Here is a 21,216-nt window from a genome sequence, read left to right on the forward strand (position 1 = left end):
TGCATGAGAGGAGCCCATATGGTATAGTTGGACTCATCTAATGAAATAGTTTTTGGGAATGCTGAGTTGTCTTGTGGGGTGTAGTGGTGATGAATGACGTTTGAAGAATTGTTGTCAAATTCAGCCATTGCAGAAAAAAAAAAGGCTAAAAATTTGGGTTTGAGGTTTAGGTTTTGGGAAAAAAAAATTTAGGTTTGAGATTCAAGGATTCAAGGATGGTTTGATTAATGGTTGTAATACGCAGTGGATTTAAATGGTTTGGTCTGATACCATGTTAAACCAGAGGATTCAATTCAATTTAGTTATATATTTACATAATTGAATTCTAAAGAGATTACAATTGTTTATATAGAGGTTACAAAAAATAGAAACAAAACAATTGGTGTGACTTGAGAAACACAAGGCGTGGGGTGCGCTCTGTTTGTATTAAAGAAGAGCGCGGGTCGCACTCCAGCTACTGGACATCGGTCATGCTCGAGGCGCAGGTCACGCTCCATCATGCTTTATCTGAGCGCAGGTCGCGCTCTATACATGAAAAAGTATATACATCTTTCTACGTGTTTTTGCCCTTACAGATTTTTGCAGGTGTTTAATATTAGAGTTCGGACAGACGAGTAAAGTCTTGAGACATTGTTCGGTTAGAGCTCAGCTTTGGAAAAGTCATTTTTATTTCTTTTTACATATTTGTTAATTATCATTTGACTTGTAACTAGTGTTTTTTTTTGTTAAATGGTAATTTTAATTAGAAATGGGAAAATTACATGGAAGTAAAAAAAAAACAAAAAAAACAAAAAAAAAGAATTGAAGAAAGAAGATACATAAAGCCCTGGTCATTGGAGTGTAACTCCAAGAGCTCATTAAGAAGTAAATCTATAATATGTGGCACCAGGGTCTATAGGCCTTGTCAGAACTTCCGGTCTATTGTTCCACCATTGTTTAGTTCCTAAAGCTAGTGCACATCCTTGTCGAAAGCACATGTGTCTGCGGAGAAGTTTACCTTTCTCCATGATGAGGTGATCTTTAGCCATGAGACTTTACTCTTCAACTTGTTCCAGTGGCTTCTAAACCTCCAATGAACATTGCCTGATTGAAATGCATGAACTACGGCTTGAGAGTCAGACTCCACCCTGATGTTCTTCCAACCCATTTGAATTGTTCTCTCCACTCCTTCAAGAATGGCATGGCATTCCACTACATAACATGTTCAATGCCCATTCCACCAATCCCAGCATCACACACAATCCCATTATGATCCCTAAGTACTACCCCCCAACTCGTAAGTCTTGGGTTATCTCAAGAGGACCCATCAGTGTTTGCCTTTATAATACTGGGCGGAGGCAGCAACCAATAGCTAGCATTCTAGGGCTTTAGGCGCGTGTTTGAGTTTGGGCTACAAGCTGTGTTGCTGAAGCATATATATGATGATCAGTTGAAGTGTGTATGATTCCCTTACAAACAAGAGCATAGTTCGCTCGTTTCTAATCATAAAGCATACAAGAGATGGAAGCTGCTGCCCATAACTCTTTTGCCAATGGGCTATGATTCTTGTAGGCTTCGACGACTTCAAGGTGAGTAGTTGGGGATTTGCAACTAGTGTTACAAAAGAGAACAATGAGGGTTTGCAACTAGTGTTATAAAGGAGAACAATGAGGGTTTGCAATATATTTTTGAGACTTGGACAATGCAATATTTTGTTCATGTTATAGATTTAGAGACGTTTAAATGCATTTTTGGCTTATTGTATCAATTATATAGGTGCAATTGTAATGATTCATTTTGTAAACCGGTTACTTCACTGCTTTGGCACTTGTTGAGATGGTCAAGTAGCTGGGCTCTCCTACTCATTATATCTTGGGCTGGTCAGCTAGGATATAGTGGGTTGGGGCGTTACAATGCAGGATATATAAGAAGTTGTTCTATGGAATGATGTTGTTGGTTGGAGAGACTCTTTCGTCTCATTTATCATTTACAAAAAAAAGTATTTACATGATTAGCAACTAGATATCTCAAAATTGTGATCATATAACTTGGACTGAATAATCCGGCAATATGCAAGAATAACTCCATTGTGTCTATTCATCATCTGAGTTACAGCTAATTCAACTGACCAGTTATATCAATGAAGGTCTCTTCATCACATGGAATCGTGAGACCACCCATTGGATGATTGAACCCAAAATCTTGCTCGGCTTGATTTAACAAGTCAAGAAATAAAGGATGATTCAAGTACGATATTGGAACTAAAAATCTTTTACTGCTGGCTAACTCCAACATAAATTGTAATGTGGGCTTTAGGAACAACCAAAGTGTCTGTATTTGACAGAGACCATCGATGACTCCTCTTAGGACGAGAAATAATAGCTGGTAAACCAAAAGCCATTGGATGCTGCAAGAAGAAGAGGAAGATAAGTGGCTAAAGGGTTTAGGGAACTAAATAAATGATTTGAGAACTTGGGAGTTGGATGATAAATAAAGCAGATATAGGTGTGTATATATAGAGTGAGATGGACTTCAGAAATTTCCTCATCATGAGAATTGTGAAGTACGACATGGTTTTTCTGATATCTAGTTAATAATACCCTACCTACTATACACAAGTACTCACAATGATCTATGTTATGTTGCAACATTATGCCCTAGTAAAAAGTGTCTATCAGACTTGCAATGATAGCAAGACTAGACTTGGCATTTATGCAGGGCAACTACGTATTGGTGATAGAGAAGATGAGAAATCACCTAACGTCTCATTAACGGAAGAGGCAAGTTCATAGACAAGCCTTGCAATGGATCATATAAGTTTGTCTGATAATACAAACTCTGTGTACTTGTTGGTCTCATTGATCCCTTGTTTTGCTTGAACAGGACGCCCTACCTGGAACAAGAAAATGATACTCTTGCCAAAGGCCTCCCTAAATGTGGAAGTGGACTTCTAACTTACTGGCTGGATGGAAAACAACCTAATCAGTTTGTGCCTACTTGTTGAATTATAGAACAACCGCGATAAAATTTCTTGACAAACAGAGCCTTTGCAAGCAAAACTAAAAGGGTTAACGAACATGAGCCAATTAGGATTCCCCATAGATGGGAAATTAGGGTCTCAAACACAAAAACACGGTCAACCCAAGTTGATTTTTTTTTATGTACTTAGGGGGAGACCCTAATTTTCCATCTAGTAATGGGGAAATCCTAATTGGCTCATCTAGGGGTAGTTCTAGTTAACCCAAACTAGAAAGAACCACAAGAATGTATGTATGAGAAAACCTGCCTTACATTGAATGGGCCAGCTTGTAATGCTTGTCTTCAAACCAACAACTTTCAATCTAAATTAAAAAAGCCTTTTCGGCTTTTCCAGACTTGCACACAAACAGATGATAAATAATGGCAACCATTAGCAAATTTCCATCTCAATAAAGTTAGAAGACAAACCCATGTGATAATTCATTAGATATGTTCCTCAGCAAACCCCTTGCAAGTTCCAAATGACTTTGCACGTATTTAAACAGAAGTAGTCTTAAGAAGGATAACATCCAAATTAGGAACCACTCACCACATTCTTGAACATTGATAGCTATGGGTTTCCGCTTGCCAAAAATTGTTCATGCCAAGACAATTCTTCAATAGGCAATTTCTGTTCCATTGGCCATAGATATACTGAAAGGCCACTTAGCGGTTTATGTAGGAGAGAACATGATCAAGAAGAAGCGTTACGTGGTTCCAGTATCATACTTGAACCAACCTTCATTCCAAAACTTGCTAAGTAAAGCCGAGGAAAAGTTTGGATATGAGCATCCAATGGGCAGTCTTACAATTCCCTATGGTGAAGAGATGTTCATGAATCTCACTTCTCATTTTCAATAGCTCGATCATGAGATATGAGATAGAAGGAACGAAGTAACCGAATTTGCTAGCCGGCAAAAAAAAAACCGTTAGGTATCCCTTTAGTTGTATCAGTGTAAACGGCTTGCTCCAGCTCTCATTTTGTAAAGTAGGCACCATGAGTATACTTTAAAAATACTGTAAACTGAGCAACTCCTTTGTATAATATATAGGATTTTTCCCTTCGGGGTTGATGAGCCTTCGGGCAATGTAAGCCTTTGGGCTAGTGTCCCTCTGGGGTTGATGAGCCTTCGGGCTAGGGTCATTCGATGTAACCGGTGTGGGTCTGCCTTAACTCTCTAAATATTTCTAAAAAAAAAAAAAAAAGAGAGCTGGAACAACAGTTTGTTGAGCTTCTCAAGAGACTTCAGAAATTTATGGACAGTAATGTTATGACAGCTGGTTCTAACGAGTTTGTTTTCAGAAGAATAGGATTTGCTATTCAGAAAGGACTTGCGGTGCAGCTTGTTGCACGCTTGTCTTAATTATTTGTAAAATTCTTTATCAGTATCAATAAAATTTCCACTTAAAATATATATATATATATATATATATACGAGCAGGTTCAGTGTACCATAGTTTTTGTACCATAGATTTTACAATAGATCTGGACCACACAACACACTAAATCTAACGGTTTTGAAGCGAAGTCAATTGGAAAAATGGGACAAGCCAAATATGGCTTAAGCCAAGCCAATTAGGTGTAACTTTCCTAAACACAAGAAGATACGCACTCTCTCTCTCCTCTCCATATTTTCTAAATACAGTCGTACATGTCTCCCTCTCCTCCTCTCCAAATTGCCTATTTCTACTTCTCATCTTTTGATTTTGTATCTCTACCAAATCTAACAAGGGATTTCGACCCAGCAGAGGACTTAGACAAATAACCGAACCTCCTGTTTCCATCTCGCTTTGTTTCTCTATTCTCTTCATCGTCCCACCACTAAACCAAAAAAAAAAGACAAACGTTACAAATCAAATTTTCGTCCTCCTTTTCTTCCTACTATATCTTTTTCTTCCTACTAGGTGTACGTTGAGCGAAAGATTTAAGTGAACTAGCTATAAACCAGCAACTAATGACCATTCGGTATGCTCTTGTTGACGTAGCTAGAACATATTATTTAGTTTGGGGCTTTTGGAATTTGTTTTGTATGTGGTTCGTAATTATTTTTGTTTTGTGATTTCTACTTTTTTTGTTATGAGCATATGGATATCTTTGATACATTATTACAAAAGGTTCTTTCACAATAATATAACAACAGAAGTCTTTGATACGTTCATTGATATGTGTTGCGAAATAAATCTTAAAATGGTCGTATTAATTTTTTTTTTTATCGTTTTATTTTTTTTAGGTGATACGTACGGAAAATGGACGAGTCTCATGACCAAGAATGTGAGCTTCCGGGCAACTTCAGTGGAGTCGCAGAGTGTGAAGCATCTTCTGTCCAAGTAGAAAAGAACACAATTCGATCTCCTACAAAGGATTTAGACAATACCATAGAAACACCCTATGCAGGGATGCCTTTTGAATCTTTTGAAGAAGCAAAAATATACTATGAACGATATGGTGTAAGCAAAGGATTCTCAACTATTACAAGATCTTCTAACAAATCTTGGTTGCATTGTGACAAGGTAACAAATGTTTGTCTTGCATGCTCACATTTTGGTTCTCACAAGAAGAAGTTAAATGAAAATGTGGAGAGACCATGTTTGAATACATCAACACAAAGAGGGGAATGCAAAGCGCATATGTACGTTAAACTTAGGAAAACCACATTGAAGTGGGAGGTTGGACGGTTTTGTGATGAACACAATCACACATTTGTCTCGCCGTCTAAACAGATATTTCTTAAGCCAAACCGAATGATGCCTGATGCAGCGAAAAGCATGTTGGAACTTTTTCAGATGGCAAATATACAAATAAACAAAGTTGCAACGGTCTTTGGAGGTGATGCCATTGGTTTCAATGATCGTAATTGTTGGAATCATCTTCGTGACGTAAGGCAAAAACTTGATGTTGGGGATGCTCAGTGGGTCTTTAACCACTTCCAAAGAAGACAAATTGAGAATCCATAGTTTTTCTATGCTATTCAGTATGATGGAGAAGGTAGAGCAGTTAATTTCTTCTGGGTTGATGCTAACTCTCGCATGTCGTATGAACAGTTTGGAGAAGTAGTGTCATTTGATACTACATACAAGACTAACAAGTACAAGTGTCGTTTGCACCATTCACCGGTGTGAATCATCACTTTCAAACTATCCAGTTTGGATGTGGGTTACTACAAGATGAGACAGAGGAGAGTTTCATATGGCTATTTTCGACTTGGAAAGAAGCAATGGGGGGAAAGGCTCCAATTTCTATTATTACTGACTCAGACCTAGCCATGAGAGCTGTTGTACCTAAAGTGTTCCCTAACACACGTCACAAGCTATGCTATTGGCATATTAAGAAAAAATTCGGTGAGAAGTTGGGACATTTGTACCACAAAGGCTCAAATTTTAAAGGAGATCTTAAGAAATGCCTAAGATGGACATTCAGGATTGAAGATTTCGAGAGAAGATGGAACACACTGATGACTAAATACGAATTAAATGAAAATTCTTGGCTCATTGGAATATTTGAAGATCGTGAGGCATGGGTTCCTGTGTACAATCAAACTACTTTCTTTGCTGGTATGAATACTACTGGTCGTAGTGAGGGGATAAACGGGTTTTTCAAAAATCATATCAAAGGCACCACTCATTTAAGGGAATTTGTTCAAAAATATGAACAAGCTTTGAAGACTATGGAAGTAAAGGAGAGAACTGAAGATTATGAGTCAGAACAAAAGAACCGAATTGTCATCGGGAGAAATTATATTCTGAAACATGCAGCCAAGATATATACAAGAAGGATGTTTGAAAAGTTTAGGACTCAATTTCTTAATTCCGAGTTGTACAAAACCGACATTATTGTTACTACTAAACCACTGCTTACATGTAACGTGAAGTTCATTAAAAGCAAGGCTGATGGTGAGAGTGCATTTGGACTGCAATGGAATCCATGAGACTGTGAAGGTATTTGTGAATGTAATCATTATGAGTTTGTTGGAATACCGTGTGCCCACATATTGAAGGTATTATCAAAACTTGATCTCTATGAAATCCCCGAAAGTTTCATTAATAAAAGATGGTTGAAAGGGGCTATATCAACCGCCATTCCAACATCATGGGTTCAACATGGTCGTAACTTCACTAGTCACATGATAAGTTCTTCGCCATATACTCAATGAGTTTGACTGCCATGTGGATAATGGGTTCAACATGGTTGCATGTCTTAACCGCCATGCCAACATCATGGGTTTAACATGGTTAAGTACATCAACCGCCATTATATTCCAACATCATGGGTTCAACATGGTCACAACATCACTTGAGTCATATGGGTTTAACATAAAGAACAAATTACGAAAGCATAACGAATAACGTACTACATGACACGTCATAAACAACTCATTGGATAAATAAATTTTAGTCCTACCATAGCAACCATCAAATGTCAAAAGGGATAGACACACACACACATGCTCGCATTACAATACACACTACAAATCCCATCCACACAACATAAGTAGAAAAAGTGTTTACAAACTTATCATACAAACAAATTTTGCACAATAAGCACAAGCAAATCAAATGTCTACTGTCAGACATAAAATGGACGATTGTCACCATCCAATCTAAATACATTTAACAAACACGGATAAAATGCAAACCAATAAATCATTAACAACTTTATAAACCAACAACATAGTTGAACATGCTCACTCATTTATTAACCCAATGTTTAAACCTAAACGAGGTTAAGAAATATTTAGGATACCCAAGCCTACTAGGACACTTGAACCTAAAGCTCTGATACCACTTTGTAATGCCCCAAATCTCAAACAATTATATAACTAAACTACGTGACTTTTTTGGAAAATTTTGGCATAGTCGCCTTTGTATTTTCAACATTTCATAAATATGATAACCTGTCATAACCTGAAAATTTTATAAGAATACATCCAAACCAAATATAAAATCTCATACCTAGCTCAGTCGTAAATTCAACTACTAAAAGATATACTGATTCATAGAACCAGCCACTTAACTATCTCGACCAATGCCAGTTAAGTCAAGTAACCAATCCTCGAATAAGAATAAAATTATAAATATACAAACATCCCAGAAACCCTAATACACGACTTATACAGTGAAACTAACATACATACATCTAAGTCCAATAACTATCAAAAGATTTAAGCCCTTAACAATAAGTAATTATTATAAAACTTTCTGAAAGAGATACAAAAGAGAAAGATACTAAAGCGTCTTGACAAGTGCCAGATCACTTGAGTACCAAACTAATATTGGTTAAACAAACTAAACAAATAAAGATATCTCTAATATAGCAATCGGGTAGACACAAACACAACTAAAATTAATGACATTCATAGCGATAAATATCTAAGTTATAGTAAAACTTACTCTCAGTGCCATTCATGCATCTGTCTATTCGTAACCAAATGGCATACGTACAACATTAAACCTGAATCACTTAATATCAGTTCTTCCAAGCAAAATACGTGAGGACCCAATATTAAACATATCACACTAAGCACGCTCTAACATATATAGTTATGAAATAAAACAACAATCAAACATCAGAAACAAAGAACTCTACGGGGTGGGTATCTACCTACGGAAGCGCCTGTGCCAGGTGGCTGCCTACGTACCCTTTTAGGGATCAAGCCATACGTAGTTCTTCCTAAATATAGCACATCAACGTTATAACTTAACAAACCTACAGAACAAATCAACAGTTCAGTATTATATCTCAACAGTTCGATATAATAACTCGAATATCGAAACTTGACAGATAAACCATCTTTCCATAAAAATGAATTACAACTCATATTGCACAACACTCACAATAACATTCAGTGTCCGAATACCAAATCATTTAGGTTAAGACATTATTGTTTAAAAGGACGATACTGAGACCAAACACACCATTGAAACCAGTAGTACAAACACCAAAACAACTATATAAACATCCTAATTAAAGTAATTGTCTGAAAGGACTAACGAAACACATCACCATTAACAATGGATTGATATACTTAAATTAATTATGCACTCAATACTAATACAAACTTAAAGTAAAATAATCAACAATCATTTCGAACATATATCTTTCTTGACATGCGAAACAGTAATGATAAATATATATAACCTTCTTCTCAAAGTCAATGGCAAATTCCTCATTAGATTTGGGAAAATAAAAGAAATATTTACTTGCTTTTGAGTTATCAAATAAGCACCTTTAAGAAATCAGCTCCAAAGCTAAGATGCATCCTTCCAAGCAAAGTCTACAGTCCTTAAAGATTTCCCCATAAGTTCCATATTATAATATAGTAAAACCCCAAATTATTCCCATCAAAATAACTCCAAATCAACATCCCACAAATTAAAACCCTACTTTGTATTTCTTAGAAATAGTGATGATTAAGAGTCCTTCAATAACATAACTAGTCGAGAAATGGAGTAAATTCTTCCCCACAACAAAACAATAATATTTTAGTTTGAAGACTTTAGGAGAAGAGATCGAAGTCAGAGAGAGCGATAGAGAAGGTCTAGACTATTCCCACTTTTTTTTCTTTTCTTTTTTTTCATGGACCCAACCATGGGTCATGGGCCATCACCCCTAAGCCCAATAATATGGGGTTTTACATGGGCCCACCACCAAGTCATCCAACCAAGCACCGGTAAAATAGAAACTGGGGTAATTTTTCTAAAATAAAGATTTGCCCTCTTTTCGAACCAAACAAGCGGAGCCTATATGTTCTTGTTCTGCTGCAACAAAAGAATGGCTACCGTTAAGAGAACAATGATTATTTTTTATGCTAATAATTAGATAGTCACGAGGGTGTACTTGTGTTCTACATGCACAACCACAAAAAATTAATCAAATCTCGAAAAAGATGCATATGACATCTGTCTCCCATATTTATATTTGGACCCATGGGGGTTTACTATATAGTCTATTGTCTGGTTAAGAAAACAATGCTAATACAGATAGAGATGGCCCCTTCTGAGTATATATTATTGGACCACTTAGATAGCACAGAACTGGTGTAATTTCTCAGTCATAAACTTATATAAATTAGTTAGTCAAGATAGTGACTAATACATTGATGATGGTAATAACCCATGATGTCTTAGGCACCATATAAGCGTTATCTCCAGACTGATAGGTAAATGTCACAGTGAGAAAGGAGACATGTTCTATGGATCAGTCAACATAATTGAAAAAAATAATCAGAAAATAGAAAATGTCAGGAATAAAATTGTTTCCATTAAATGATTGTGTAGGGAGTGATTTCTCTAAAAGCTCCAATTTCTCTTTTACAAAAATATTTACAAAATTAATTAAGAACTTGACATCTCGCCAAAAATGGTGGTTTATAATGTATGATGTATTGATGTATCCACTCCAAGTTAGGAACTGTAATTGACCTGTTTTGGCTCATTATCTGACTGCTCACAACAAAAACAACTGACCGGTTAGATCCATGAAGGTATCTTCGTCGCATGGAATTGTGAAACCACCCATTGGGTGATTGAATCCAAACTTTTCTTCAGCTTGACTTAAGAAGGCTTGGAATGAAGGTTGGTGCAAGTATGAAATAGGAACTACAAATCGCTTCTTATGATTCTCTCCAACATATACGGCAATGTGGCCTTTGGGGACACTCAAAGTCTCTGAATTTGAAAGAGATCTTTGAAGACTTCGTTTAATATAAGGAATACCAGGTGTAAGTACCCTCCATTCTCAAGCATATCACTATAGCACACGTGTCCACAATCCAGGTTGTATCTTTACACGTACATCACCAGCTCGTACCATGCCACCATGACGTAACAACGACTCAGACTCAGGTCGTTCCAAATATCAGTTACAGCCATATATGGAAGTAAATGATCTAGCACGATCCTAGAGCTCAGTCAACGCACCAATCAAGGAGACATTTACTTTGTAACATCAGGAGTAATGATGAATCATCAAGATAACACAAAATATGGATCTACACTTGACAACGGCCTGGAGCAAATAAGGAAGGTCAGCTCAAACATCTATAAGTAGAAAGAGATGAACTACATAAGGCCGGATTCAAGTTTACCAAAGGAACTTTATACGGAGGCAACTCTTATCTCTAGAAAGAGTGTAGCCATTCCCTACCAACCACAACATTAGGTCGTAGACCCCAAAATATACAAACCTCTACATTGGCGCCGTTTGCTGGTTCGTTCCCTTTGAGAAAAAACACACACCATTTTCTCAAGCCCACGAAGCTGGTCAGAAAACCACCATGGAAGCACAACTACAAGCCATAATAGATCAAGTCAAATTCCTCAGCGAATCATTCACCACGCTCCAGCAAGAGAACCAAGCTATGCATGAGCAAACCACTTCTAACACCAACAACATGACTCTAGACGCAATTGAGAACAACGCAGTCATAACACTCACCACCACCACCAATCAATGATTAGAAGACTTTGCCCAGAGGTTAGAGAAATCAAGCGAAAAGGCCAGTGCAACATAAATCATTCAAAAGATGCTCTAGTCGTACAAGGCGTCACCATTCTCCACTGAAGTCAGGGACAAACAGCCTCCTACAGATTTCATCTAACCAAAGTTTCCATTATACGATAGTAGCTCATGTCCAGGCCAGCACATAGCTCGCTTCAGCTAGATCCTTAAGCTTTACAGCGCTCCATACTACAACTACCTAAAGTGCAAACTCTTTCCAGCCAGCTTGAAGGACGGAGCATTAGTCTAGTTTTACACGCTTACTCCTAATTCAATCAGCAACTTTGACAAACTAGCAGAGACGTTCGCAGCAGAGTTCATCCACAACAGGAAGAAACAAGCCGACCTAGACTCGTTGTTCCAGCTGAAGCAAGCATACAGTGAGACTATCCACGCTTTGCTAGAACGTTTCAAGAAGGAACTCCTATCAATGGAGCCAGGCCTCAAGGACAACTTTGCAACTTCTACATTTACCAATGCCCTCCTAGACGACTTCGATCTAGCAGGGTCTCTCATGCGCAACAAGCCAGAGCGCCTAGACGACCTGTACCACAGAGTCGACAACACTACAAGAAAAAAGGCTTTATATATCATTGTTAAAAACAGTGACAAATAGTCTTTTGTCACTGTTTTTTTTTTCCAAAACCGTGTCGGAGTGGGGGTCATTTATTTTTTTTCCAAAATAGTCACAAATATTTGTTTTAGACTAACATCTCTCTATCATAAAAAATGGTAACAACTGTTAAAAAACTGTCACAACAAATCATATCATTTGTGACGGTTTTAAATAAACGGTTATGCGTTCATCCTTTTTAATGGTCATAAAACCATAAAAACGGTAACAACTGCTAAAAAACCATCACAACAAATCATATCATTTGTGACGGTTTTAAATAAACTATTATGCATTCATTCTTTTTAAGGTTCATAAAAAGTATCATTAGTCATGACGGTTTGGGTAAAATCGTGATATGTATACATTTGTTTTTTTATATTTGGGACCTGCAATAAATTACACACTTGAATAAATTAGATATCTGAATATGATCCATTAAATTTCAAGTAATACTTATATATATTGCTAATTTCATTGAAACATTCCAATCCCATTGGATAACCAATATATATTTGTACTTAATCGTAAAACGTAATGAAGTAAATAACACATTTCCAATCTAATCCATATAAATATAATCAGCCTAATCCAAATCTAAATGAAAAAAATAACCTAATCTCGTCAAAGTCGATCACCCACATATATGTCTTCAGGCCTTATGGTTCATCTTTGTCTTGAGGATAGTTCATAATACATTTTTGGATTAACATAACAAAATCCATTCAAACTTCATTTATCTCGTTGTCGGTGAAGGCTTTTTTATGGCTAAGATTTTTTAGTTAGAATATAATAAACAACAAAGTTAATATTTTGCAAAATAGAGAAAAAAAAAAAGTTAAAAACACAGTTGCTAAAGATATCAAACATAAATTAAGTTAAAATGTTAGAGGCATTTTATTTACTTTCAATGGCAAAGGAGAAGGATCGCTCATTATGTCTTGCATGAAGCGCATTGCATGAATACCATATTGTTTACCATCTGGTTGCCCAGGGTCATGGAAAAATATGAAATTGAAATTAGGGATATTGTACATCAAGTACATACATAAATAGTAACTGCAATAATTTACCTTGATGTGGTGCCAACATGGTTTTTGAGAACTTCTATTCACTTGAATCCCTCTTAAAGCTATCAATGCACTTCAAGTTAAAATTTTAAACAATTAATGTCAATATAAGAAATAAAAAGTCTACATATATAATAAAAAATATATATAATCAATTACATAGACACCATTACTAAATACTACTTGATTCTCAAATCATAAAATCAATTACACAAGCAACATACTAAAATAACACATTTCAAAAATTGATATATTATACATTGGTTTTCCAAAATTTTCAATGTTTTCGAGTTGTTGATTGCCAATAAATAACTAGGCTTTTAAAGTACACAAGGCATAATAAGAACATAATGGAAAAAACAATTTATGCTTTGAAATTCCTATCTTCATCACCTTTATGCAATTTGTTCTTTCATTGAGTTGCGCGCCCAACCTTTCATGTGGGTAAAGAGCCTCGAGAATTTTCTAGAGATGGAACAAGTAGTGGCAAACAACACGGCATGAGCATTATCAATGCAGTGCCACTCCACATAGAGCAAGAGTAGACTTCGGTTTGTCAGAATGAACCTGGAAGTTACTGTACAAGACTACTTATGGACAAATACCTAATAATAGCATTCATATATTAAACACTAAAGTCAAATAATTAACACAAAGGGCACTACTAAAAACATCAAGGTTTAAGTATCTAGTAGGCTATTTACCATTCAAACCATCATGTAAGAGTTGCCGTGAAAGCGGGTTTAACACTATCATATGAAGGACTCAAGAAAAAAAAAAATGCATGTAAAGATTCAAAATGATATAATTCTCATATTCGTAGAAACTTAACCGTTCAAACTTGGGATTCTACGAATTGAAGATAAGAAACCTTTAAACTGTGTATGGGCTAGCTGCTTGTTCCTACTTGAATGGGTTTAAAGTGCACCCCGCCTTCAGAGGGAAGTATTAGTATCCTCAAATTGAATAACTTAAAAACCAAACACAGATGGGGGTCAAGGAAGCACAAAAAGCATATACATGAATTTATATTCTAAAAGGAACCAAAGCAAAGATATGTGATGTTATAAGCATATTCCTAAATTGTTCAAGTCATTCGATCAACTTTAAGTACCTGATAAGAGCCTAAAACTGTAGTTTTAATCCCTTAATAATATTACATTTAGACCAATTATGTTTATAATAAATAAGAATTCGTATTGTTTATGTACTTTTATGTATTTCAGGTTTTGGAGTCAAATATATGAAGACATATGTCACTTTTGCAAGAGAAAGGAGCAAAGGTTGGTTGCTAAGAAATTCTATGGTTAAAGCAAGTTTCAAGGAGAAAAAACCTTTTTAAATCCCAGTCAAAGTTGAAAAGTCAAAGTCAACACGAGCAGAAATAGTGCATAAAATCAACCAGAACTTCCGCAGGTCGTATCTTTGGATTCAGACCTCAGCATTGGGCTCACCATATGTCAAAACGACCGGCTCGGAAAGAGATTTATAATGGTCTAGGCCTTTATCCAATCAGATGAGTAAAAATGGATGAAAAGGCTATTGCAATAATTTTTCCATTAGAGAAACCATTTTTAGACTTAAGTAATTAGGTTTTGGGCTTGATTTAGTGGCCTAAAATATAGCTCCAAAGCCCATGCATGAAATTGTAAATCTAGCCCTCTCTTATATAAAGAGGACTAAGGCGAAACTCTAACTCTCTCTCTCCCACTTAGTTTAGTTTAATTAGGGTTTAATACTCCTCTCCTACCTCTTATCTCTTTAGTTAAAATCTAGTTAATGTTTTATTAGCCTAGCCACTATTAATTCAATTCAAGTTATTTCTAATAAAGTAGTTATCTCATTATGTCTTATTATTCTTATTATTTATTCCATGATAGTCTAATGATCCATAGCTAAACCTCCATTAGAGGGGTTTGATTGAAGCTTTGATGAAGACTTGATTTGTTAGTATAGAATAGTTATATTAAACAGCTTCAATTCTAGAGGGTAGTTTATTCACCATGAGAATGGGTTTCAACTTCCTCTCATGCTAATTATTAGTTGGTTAGAGATGCCATGAATAATTAGCGATAAAAAGACAAACTTTTATGTTGAACCTTATGTGAAAACATAAAGATTAGGGTTGCAACAAACTCCATACTAACATGTTAGGGATTAATCAAGGTGGATATCAAATCTTCCTAATTCGTTCTCATATTCAATCTTATTATTCAATTGTCATAGTTTAAATTAGAATATCTTAATTCATAGTTTTCACCATATTAGTTATATTCACAATAATTACTCTCATGTTTGTTGAATTTTTAATCACTAGTAAAATTAGTTATGTTCAAAGCAATTAGGAGTGGAACGAATTCTAACTCCAATTTTATTATATGATAATCGAGAGTAGAAATTTGATAACAAAATACTAAAGTGTGTTTTTACTTATGCTTAGTTTAAATAGTTAAGATAGGGTAAAAGCTTGTTTTTTGTATATAAAATGGCGCCTCTGTCGGGTTTTAGTTTTAAGTTATATGAGGTATAGACCATGATGGGTATTACAGATTTGTTTTGGGATTGGGCCTGAAATTTTAAAACCCTACGCGATCACGTGCCCCGCACGTGACTTTCTATTTATAAAAAGGCCCCACGCGTTTTCTTCTTTTCTTCTTTGCCTCCATACTCAAGAACACCGCCTGAACCCAGAAAACATTGAGCGCACACGCCCTCGTTTTCAGACCAACTTGAGCGCGCCCGTGCCCTAACCTCCACACAACCCTAGTTCTAGTTTAAACCGAGTGATTGGTTCACTATCCCACACCTTACCTTCACCACAAATTCCAAATCCAGATCTCAATGGCACCTAAAACCCCAACAATTCTTCCTGAACAAGTTTTTTCCAATGCAAAATTTGCACCCTTCTTTGATACCGAGATGCTTATTAGGAAGTGGGACGGGTTGTGGTATTCTACTTAGGATTGTTATCACACTGATTTGGTGCTAGATTTTTACAAGAAGAGGGAGATTAATGGTTGATTAAAAATGGTTAATTGTACGTTTATTGGTTTTCTTGATTAAGTGCGAGGTCCACAGTCCGAAGTCCGAAGTCCGAAGACCAAAGTCCAAAGTCTGTTTAGTCGTCCATTTTAGTCAAGTTACCTTACTCACGTGGGTTTGGTAGGATAAGTCGAGTAAGGGATCGTCCAAATCTTAGGGCTCGAAAAAGTTTCACAGCTGGAATTACAACTTTTGGTGAGTAGGATTTTAGGTTTTTTAGTTGGTTTTAATTAAATTAACGGTAATGCAAATAATGTAACTTACTACAGTGATTTTGATGTAAGTAAACAAAGATCGAAAAACAGGAAGAGGGTTAATCATACTCATGCAAGAATCATTTTTTGACAGTTTATATTAACATATCACTACATCTCTAATTCGTCTCGTGTTCGAAGACGACGTCGAGTATTGATCCCTAGAGCATGCCCACATCTCTGAGCCGCATCGCACTAGCATAAGAAATTGAACTAATATTTCATCTCTGGAATATCATTTCAGCTCCTGGCTCGATTCCACATCAGCTGGACAAATTGGAGAGTCGTCGACACACCATAGATTAGTCGCGAGACATTTTGGGTCGCGCACGAGACTGTTCTGGGGCATCAGCACTCTAAATTTGTACAGTCTCTGTCATTTTGGGACCGGATGTCTAATCTATGCCTAATTCCTATGCAGTGATTCTAGAATATTAAAGAGTCAATCCAGATTCTCACACGAGTAGCATAACCCTCCACCTGAGGGGGGGGGGGATTAGCTCATGGTCATTGAAGGAATAATAAAGCTTGTTGTATACATTAAATAAATAAATGCAGGACAAGAATTAAACTAGAAAAGAAATTACTGTTATTAAGTGTAAAATGACTTACAGTATTTAAGCTGTTGGAATGAAAATGACGGAATGTAAGTGCTGAAATAAAACTAACTAACTGCTAAGCAGATGCTAGAGCATGAAAATGCTAAAGACCGAATAATGAAGACCCCCCTTACATATATATAGGCTGATCTCTCATGAAACCTTTAATTGGGTTTCGTCTGTTTGCTAATTGAGTCATTCAAAACTTTAAATAACAAAGTTTTGTCTCCATGTGAATTAATTTGATCCAAAGTTTTGTTACGAAACAAAACTTTCATTTAATGTTTTGTCCTTTTGTGTTTTATCTTTTAGCCAATTTCAATTCAAACCACCTGCTTTGAATTGGTACGTGTCTTCTCCTATTGCAAGGTGGCACCAAATTAAGATCATTGATAACTGCTCAAAAAGTGCAATTTAACCCTCGATTATGCCTCTTGTTTACCCATCTTAGTGGACTAATAATGTTTGTAAGTTATGTTTTAAGATCTATAGGTGAAAAAGAGAGTTTTGTAGAATATTAGAGAAAAAGGGGTAAAATGGAGCAATTTGGAGCATTAAGGATCACATGGGAAGCCCGTGGACAATCATGGAGAAGGCCAAGGAATTGAAGCTATTAAAGATTCAACTTGGACCTATTTTAAAGCCTATTTGGAAGCCCAAGGCCAAAGGATTCGTTGCTTGGACCAAAGCCCGCAAAAGAGGATAAAATGATAGAGCAGAAGAGACAAAATAGACTTACGCGTCTGGGACGCATGGATCGAGTGTCCAGACGCATTGATTAAGTCTGGGACACATGAATAGTACGTCCAGATGCATGAATCGACACTGTAGCCAATTCTTTCTTAGTTTTGAAGACGAAGTTGGACTCTGAAAGAAGTCTATTTGTATTAGGAAACAAATGACGGTTTGGAATGCTTCTAGAGCTCATTGTAACCCCTATAAATAGAGGACCTAAGTGCCTTATGTAAAGGGCCAATTCACTTATATTCTTGCCTCCAGAACTTGAGGCAGAGAGAGATTAATAATAAAAGATCGGTTTTAACTAGCTGAGTCTTAATAAATTAGTCTTTCTAGTCTTATGTTCTTCGACTCTTCTTCTTCTCGTTCTTCGTGTTCTTCCTTCTTTATGGAAGGCTAATCTTCTCTTTCAAGGGAGGAGATGAAGCCAGATGCTTAAGGTTTAATGATTCTTCGGTTCATGGTGTTCTTCAATCGGGTTAGTTCTTTATGGTTTTAGTTATTAGTTCCATTGCCCACACCAGGGGATGGAAGTATAGAATAGGGTTTATATTTTGCAATATTAAGATCATGCTAGTGTTCTTTACTTTTCTTCTAGTAGTATAGTTCTTTAGAGTTAGGGAAGTATTCTTTGTGTTGCCTTAGAAGGGGTAGCTCGGGGGGAGTGGCTGCCTAGGGAAGTATTCTTTGTGTTTGCCTTAAGTGGTGATTTATTGAATGGCAGCCTATTAGGAAGTACTCCTTGATGTTGCTCTTGGTAATACATTGAATGGCTGCCCGAGCTTACATAAAAGGAAAAAAGATATTAATAGCATAAACATAGGAACAACCTTAAGTAGAGTTAATTGTTAATGATGTTTTGTCCAAGAGGGCATCGGCACTTGCTCGATTGCATAATTGTAGTCTACTTGTAAGAACAACCATGAAGCAGAAGGTTATAGATTAAAAGTATTGGTGGATTCTAATCTCTTGAATTCCCTCTCTTATAAATTTCCAATAGTTTAGTTAATTTAGTTTAGTTTAGCATTAGAATCTAAATCTTTATAATCATAGTTTTTAATCCCTTAAACCCCCTTTCCAGTCTTGTCATTCACATAACATACACTTAAAAGTGGAACGATACCCTACTCATCTTTTACTTATTGAGGGATAATTAGGTTTTGATACGCTTCTATTTGTTCAATGACCATCATCTATCTACATCATCCATACACCATCTACACACAAAAAGGAGTGAGTGTCAAATGGCGCCGCTGCCGGGGAGTCAAATGGCGCAGCTGCAGTTTTAAGTTGTTTATGTTTAACATTTTCTTTCAAGATTAGAAGTTTGGATCTTGAGGTAATTTTTAGCCGCATCATCCATCCTTTTAAGAAAGAGAGAAGCTTGAAGGACATCTCGAAGACAAGATCTACCATCCAGGTTAGTCAAATCTTCATTCTTTTTATTTTTCTTATGATAGTTGCATCATAGTTTAGTTTTATTGCTTTCTAGTATAATTGCATTTAGGATATTTTCAACAATTGAAGATGTAAGCCAACACAACAAAATATCAAACTCTAGTGTTTCTTGTCTGAATTTTGACAAACGGACTATTGTCTGTGGGCCGTGGTACTTAAGCAATCCAAGCGATTCACCATAACCCTAGAAGAGACAGCTTTAGACAACGGGCGAGATACTAGCTGCAAAGCCCAACCCAGTTGAAGGAAAGTTGTTTTACATTTTAGTATAATTTAGAATAATTGCATATTATTCAAGCATTGTAGGATAGTTTTTCATCATTTTTGCATAGCATTTTCTAGTGTATTCCCCGTCATCCATATCATCGTCCTATAAGAACACAACAGTGGACAAGGTTTAACAATCGACTTACAAGAATACTAGACGAGATTGAAACAATGGCTGCAAGCAATGATGGAGGTGTTATGAACCCAAATAATCCTAAAGTTATCCCACCCATGCAAGCACAACAGAGGAAGAAGTTGAGTGATTTCTATTCACCAATCATTGGAGACCCACCTAGCAATATTGTTTTTCCAGAGACAGAAGCTAACCAGTTTGAACTTAGAGCATCAGTAATCTCTATGCTTCCAAAGTTCAATGGTTTAGATAATGTTCAACCTTATGTTCACATGAACAAATTTCTATCAGTCCTCAGAACTTTCAAGAACCAGAATATCAGGGATGAGAGTATCAAGTTAATTCTTTTTCCACTCTCCCTCAAAGGTAAAGCATCCGAATGGTTAACTGCACAACCGATCAATTCAATCAACAACTGGGAGAAGTTGAGAACAAAGTTTATGAACAAGTTCTACCCACCACAGAAGACAGATGCCATGCAGCAAGCCATCAGCAATTTCAAAGGGAAGGTGACTGAAGAATATCATCAAAGTTGGGAGAAATTCAATAATCTGCTAGTCTCATGTCCACATCATGGTTATGATAAGAGCACACTGGCTCATTTTTTCTTTCGAGGACTTTCTACTATGAACAAGCAGATGATACAGTCAATGCATCAAGGTAAGTTTACATCATTGGATGGAGAGGAAGCTTACAACTTTCTCGAGAATTTAGCTGAAGACACTCAACAATGGAGTACTAGCAACGAGGACGTAGCTAGAGTGGAGGGGGTGTCGAAGCAATTTGGCAACCAAATTCAAGAAGACCCAAATCAAGCGATGCTATCAATTATGGCAAGCCTATCAACAGGACTTGAAAATCTGAACAAGAAGTTTGATCAGTTCTCCATGAATCCTCCAAAAGCAAACAATTTCCAAGCTAAACTTCAGCCATCCAAGCCTTGTTATGCAATTTGTGAGTTATGTTCTGATGAAGGCCACACCACTGAAGAGTGTTCGTACTATCTAGATACTAATGAAGAGGCATGTAGTATCAACTCTTTAGGAACAAATAACCAGTTCAATTAGGGACAAAATTATTGGAAGCCACAAAATACAAATAAGAGGAATTTTCCTCCAGGATTCCAGAATCAGTCAAATCAGTTCCAGAATAACCAGCATCAGTTTCAAAATCGCCAGCAACCATACAGAAATCAACAGTCATACTAGAACCAGCAATACCAAGCTAACACAAACAGAGAGTTAGTACCAGATCTTATGAGTGGATATATTGCCCCTACACCTCAGTCGAGCAAAGCAGTTATCCCACATCTGGAAGAAGCTATCACCACCATTGTCAATGAGCTGAAATAGACAAATCAAAGAACCCAGAAATTAGAGAATAACTTTAGTGTCATTCAAGGCCAGATAGGACAAATCGCTGCCGCCTTGACGGAAAGATCGAAAGGAACATTACCAAGCTAGCCGGAGCCAAATCCGAAAGGAAGAGGTATCCTGCAGGTGGATAACCTGGAGATTACTCATGAACAAGTTAATGCTGTCACCACTC

The 21,216-nt window shown here is 36.5% G+C and overlaps 1 protein-coding gene and 2 pseudogenes across 1 annotated transcript; all 3 read left to right on the top strand.

The window, feature by feature from the left end:
- The first annotated feature begins 3,570 nt into the window (after window positions 1-3,570).
- LOC147492891 (auxin-induced protein X15-like) lies at window positions 3,571-3,858 on the top strand (annotated as a pseudogene).
- A 1,386-nt stretch (window positions 3,859-5,244) lies between these two features.
- LOC147492892 (protein FAR1-RELATED SEQUENCE 5-like) lies at window positions 5,245-5,952 on the top strand. The gene has a single exon (XM_086567684.1). It carries the CDS (start codon window positions 5,245-5,247, stop codon window positions 5,950-5,952), a length of 708 nt encoding a protein of 235 aa, XP_086423810.1.
- A 260-nt stretch (window positions 5,953-6,212) lies between these two features.
- Window positions 6,213-6,923, top strand: LOC147492893 (protein FAR1-RELATED SEQUENCE 5 pseudogene; annotated as a pseudogene).
- The last annotated feature ends 14,293 nt before the right edge of the window (window positions 6,924-21,216 follow it).

The sequence above is a fragment of the Coptis chinensis genome, chromosome 6, assembly GCF_015680905.1.
Source record: "Coptis chinensis isolate HL-2020 chromosome 6, ASM1568090v1, whole genome shotgun sequence".
NCBI lineage: Eukaryota > Viridiplantae > Streptophyta > Magnoliopsida > Ranunculales > Ranunculaceae > Coptis > Coptis chinensis.

Excerpts from the sequence above, each read along its gene's own strand:
- LOC147492892 (XM_086567684.1), top strand. The coding sequence starts at position 5,245 with ATGGACGAGTCTCATGACCAAGAATGTGAGCTTCCGGGCAACTTCAGT.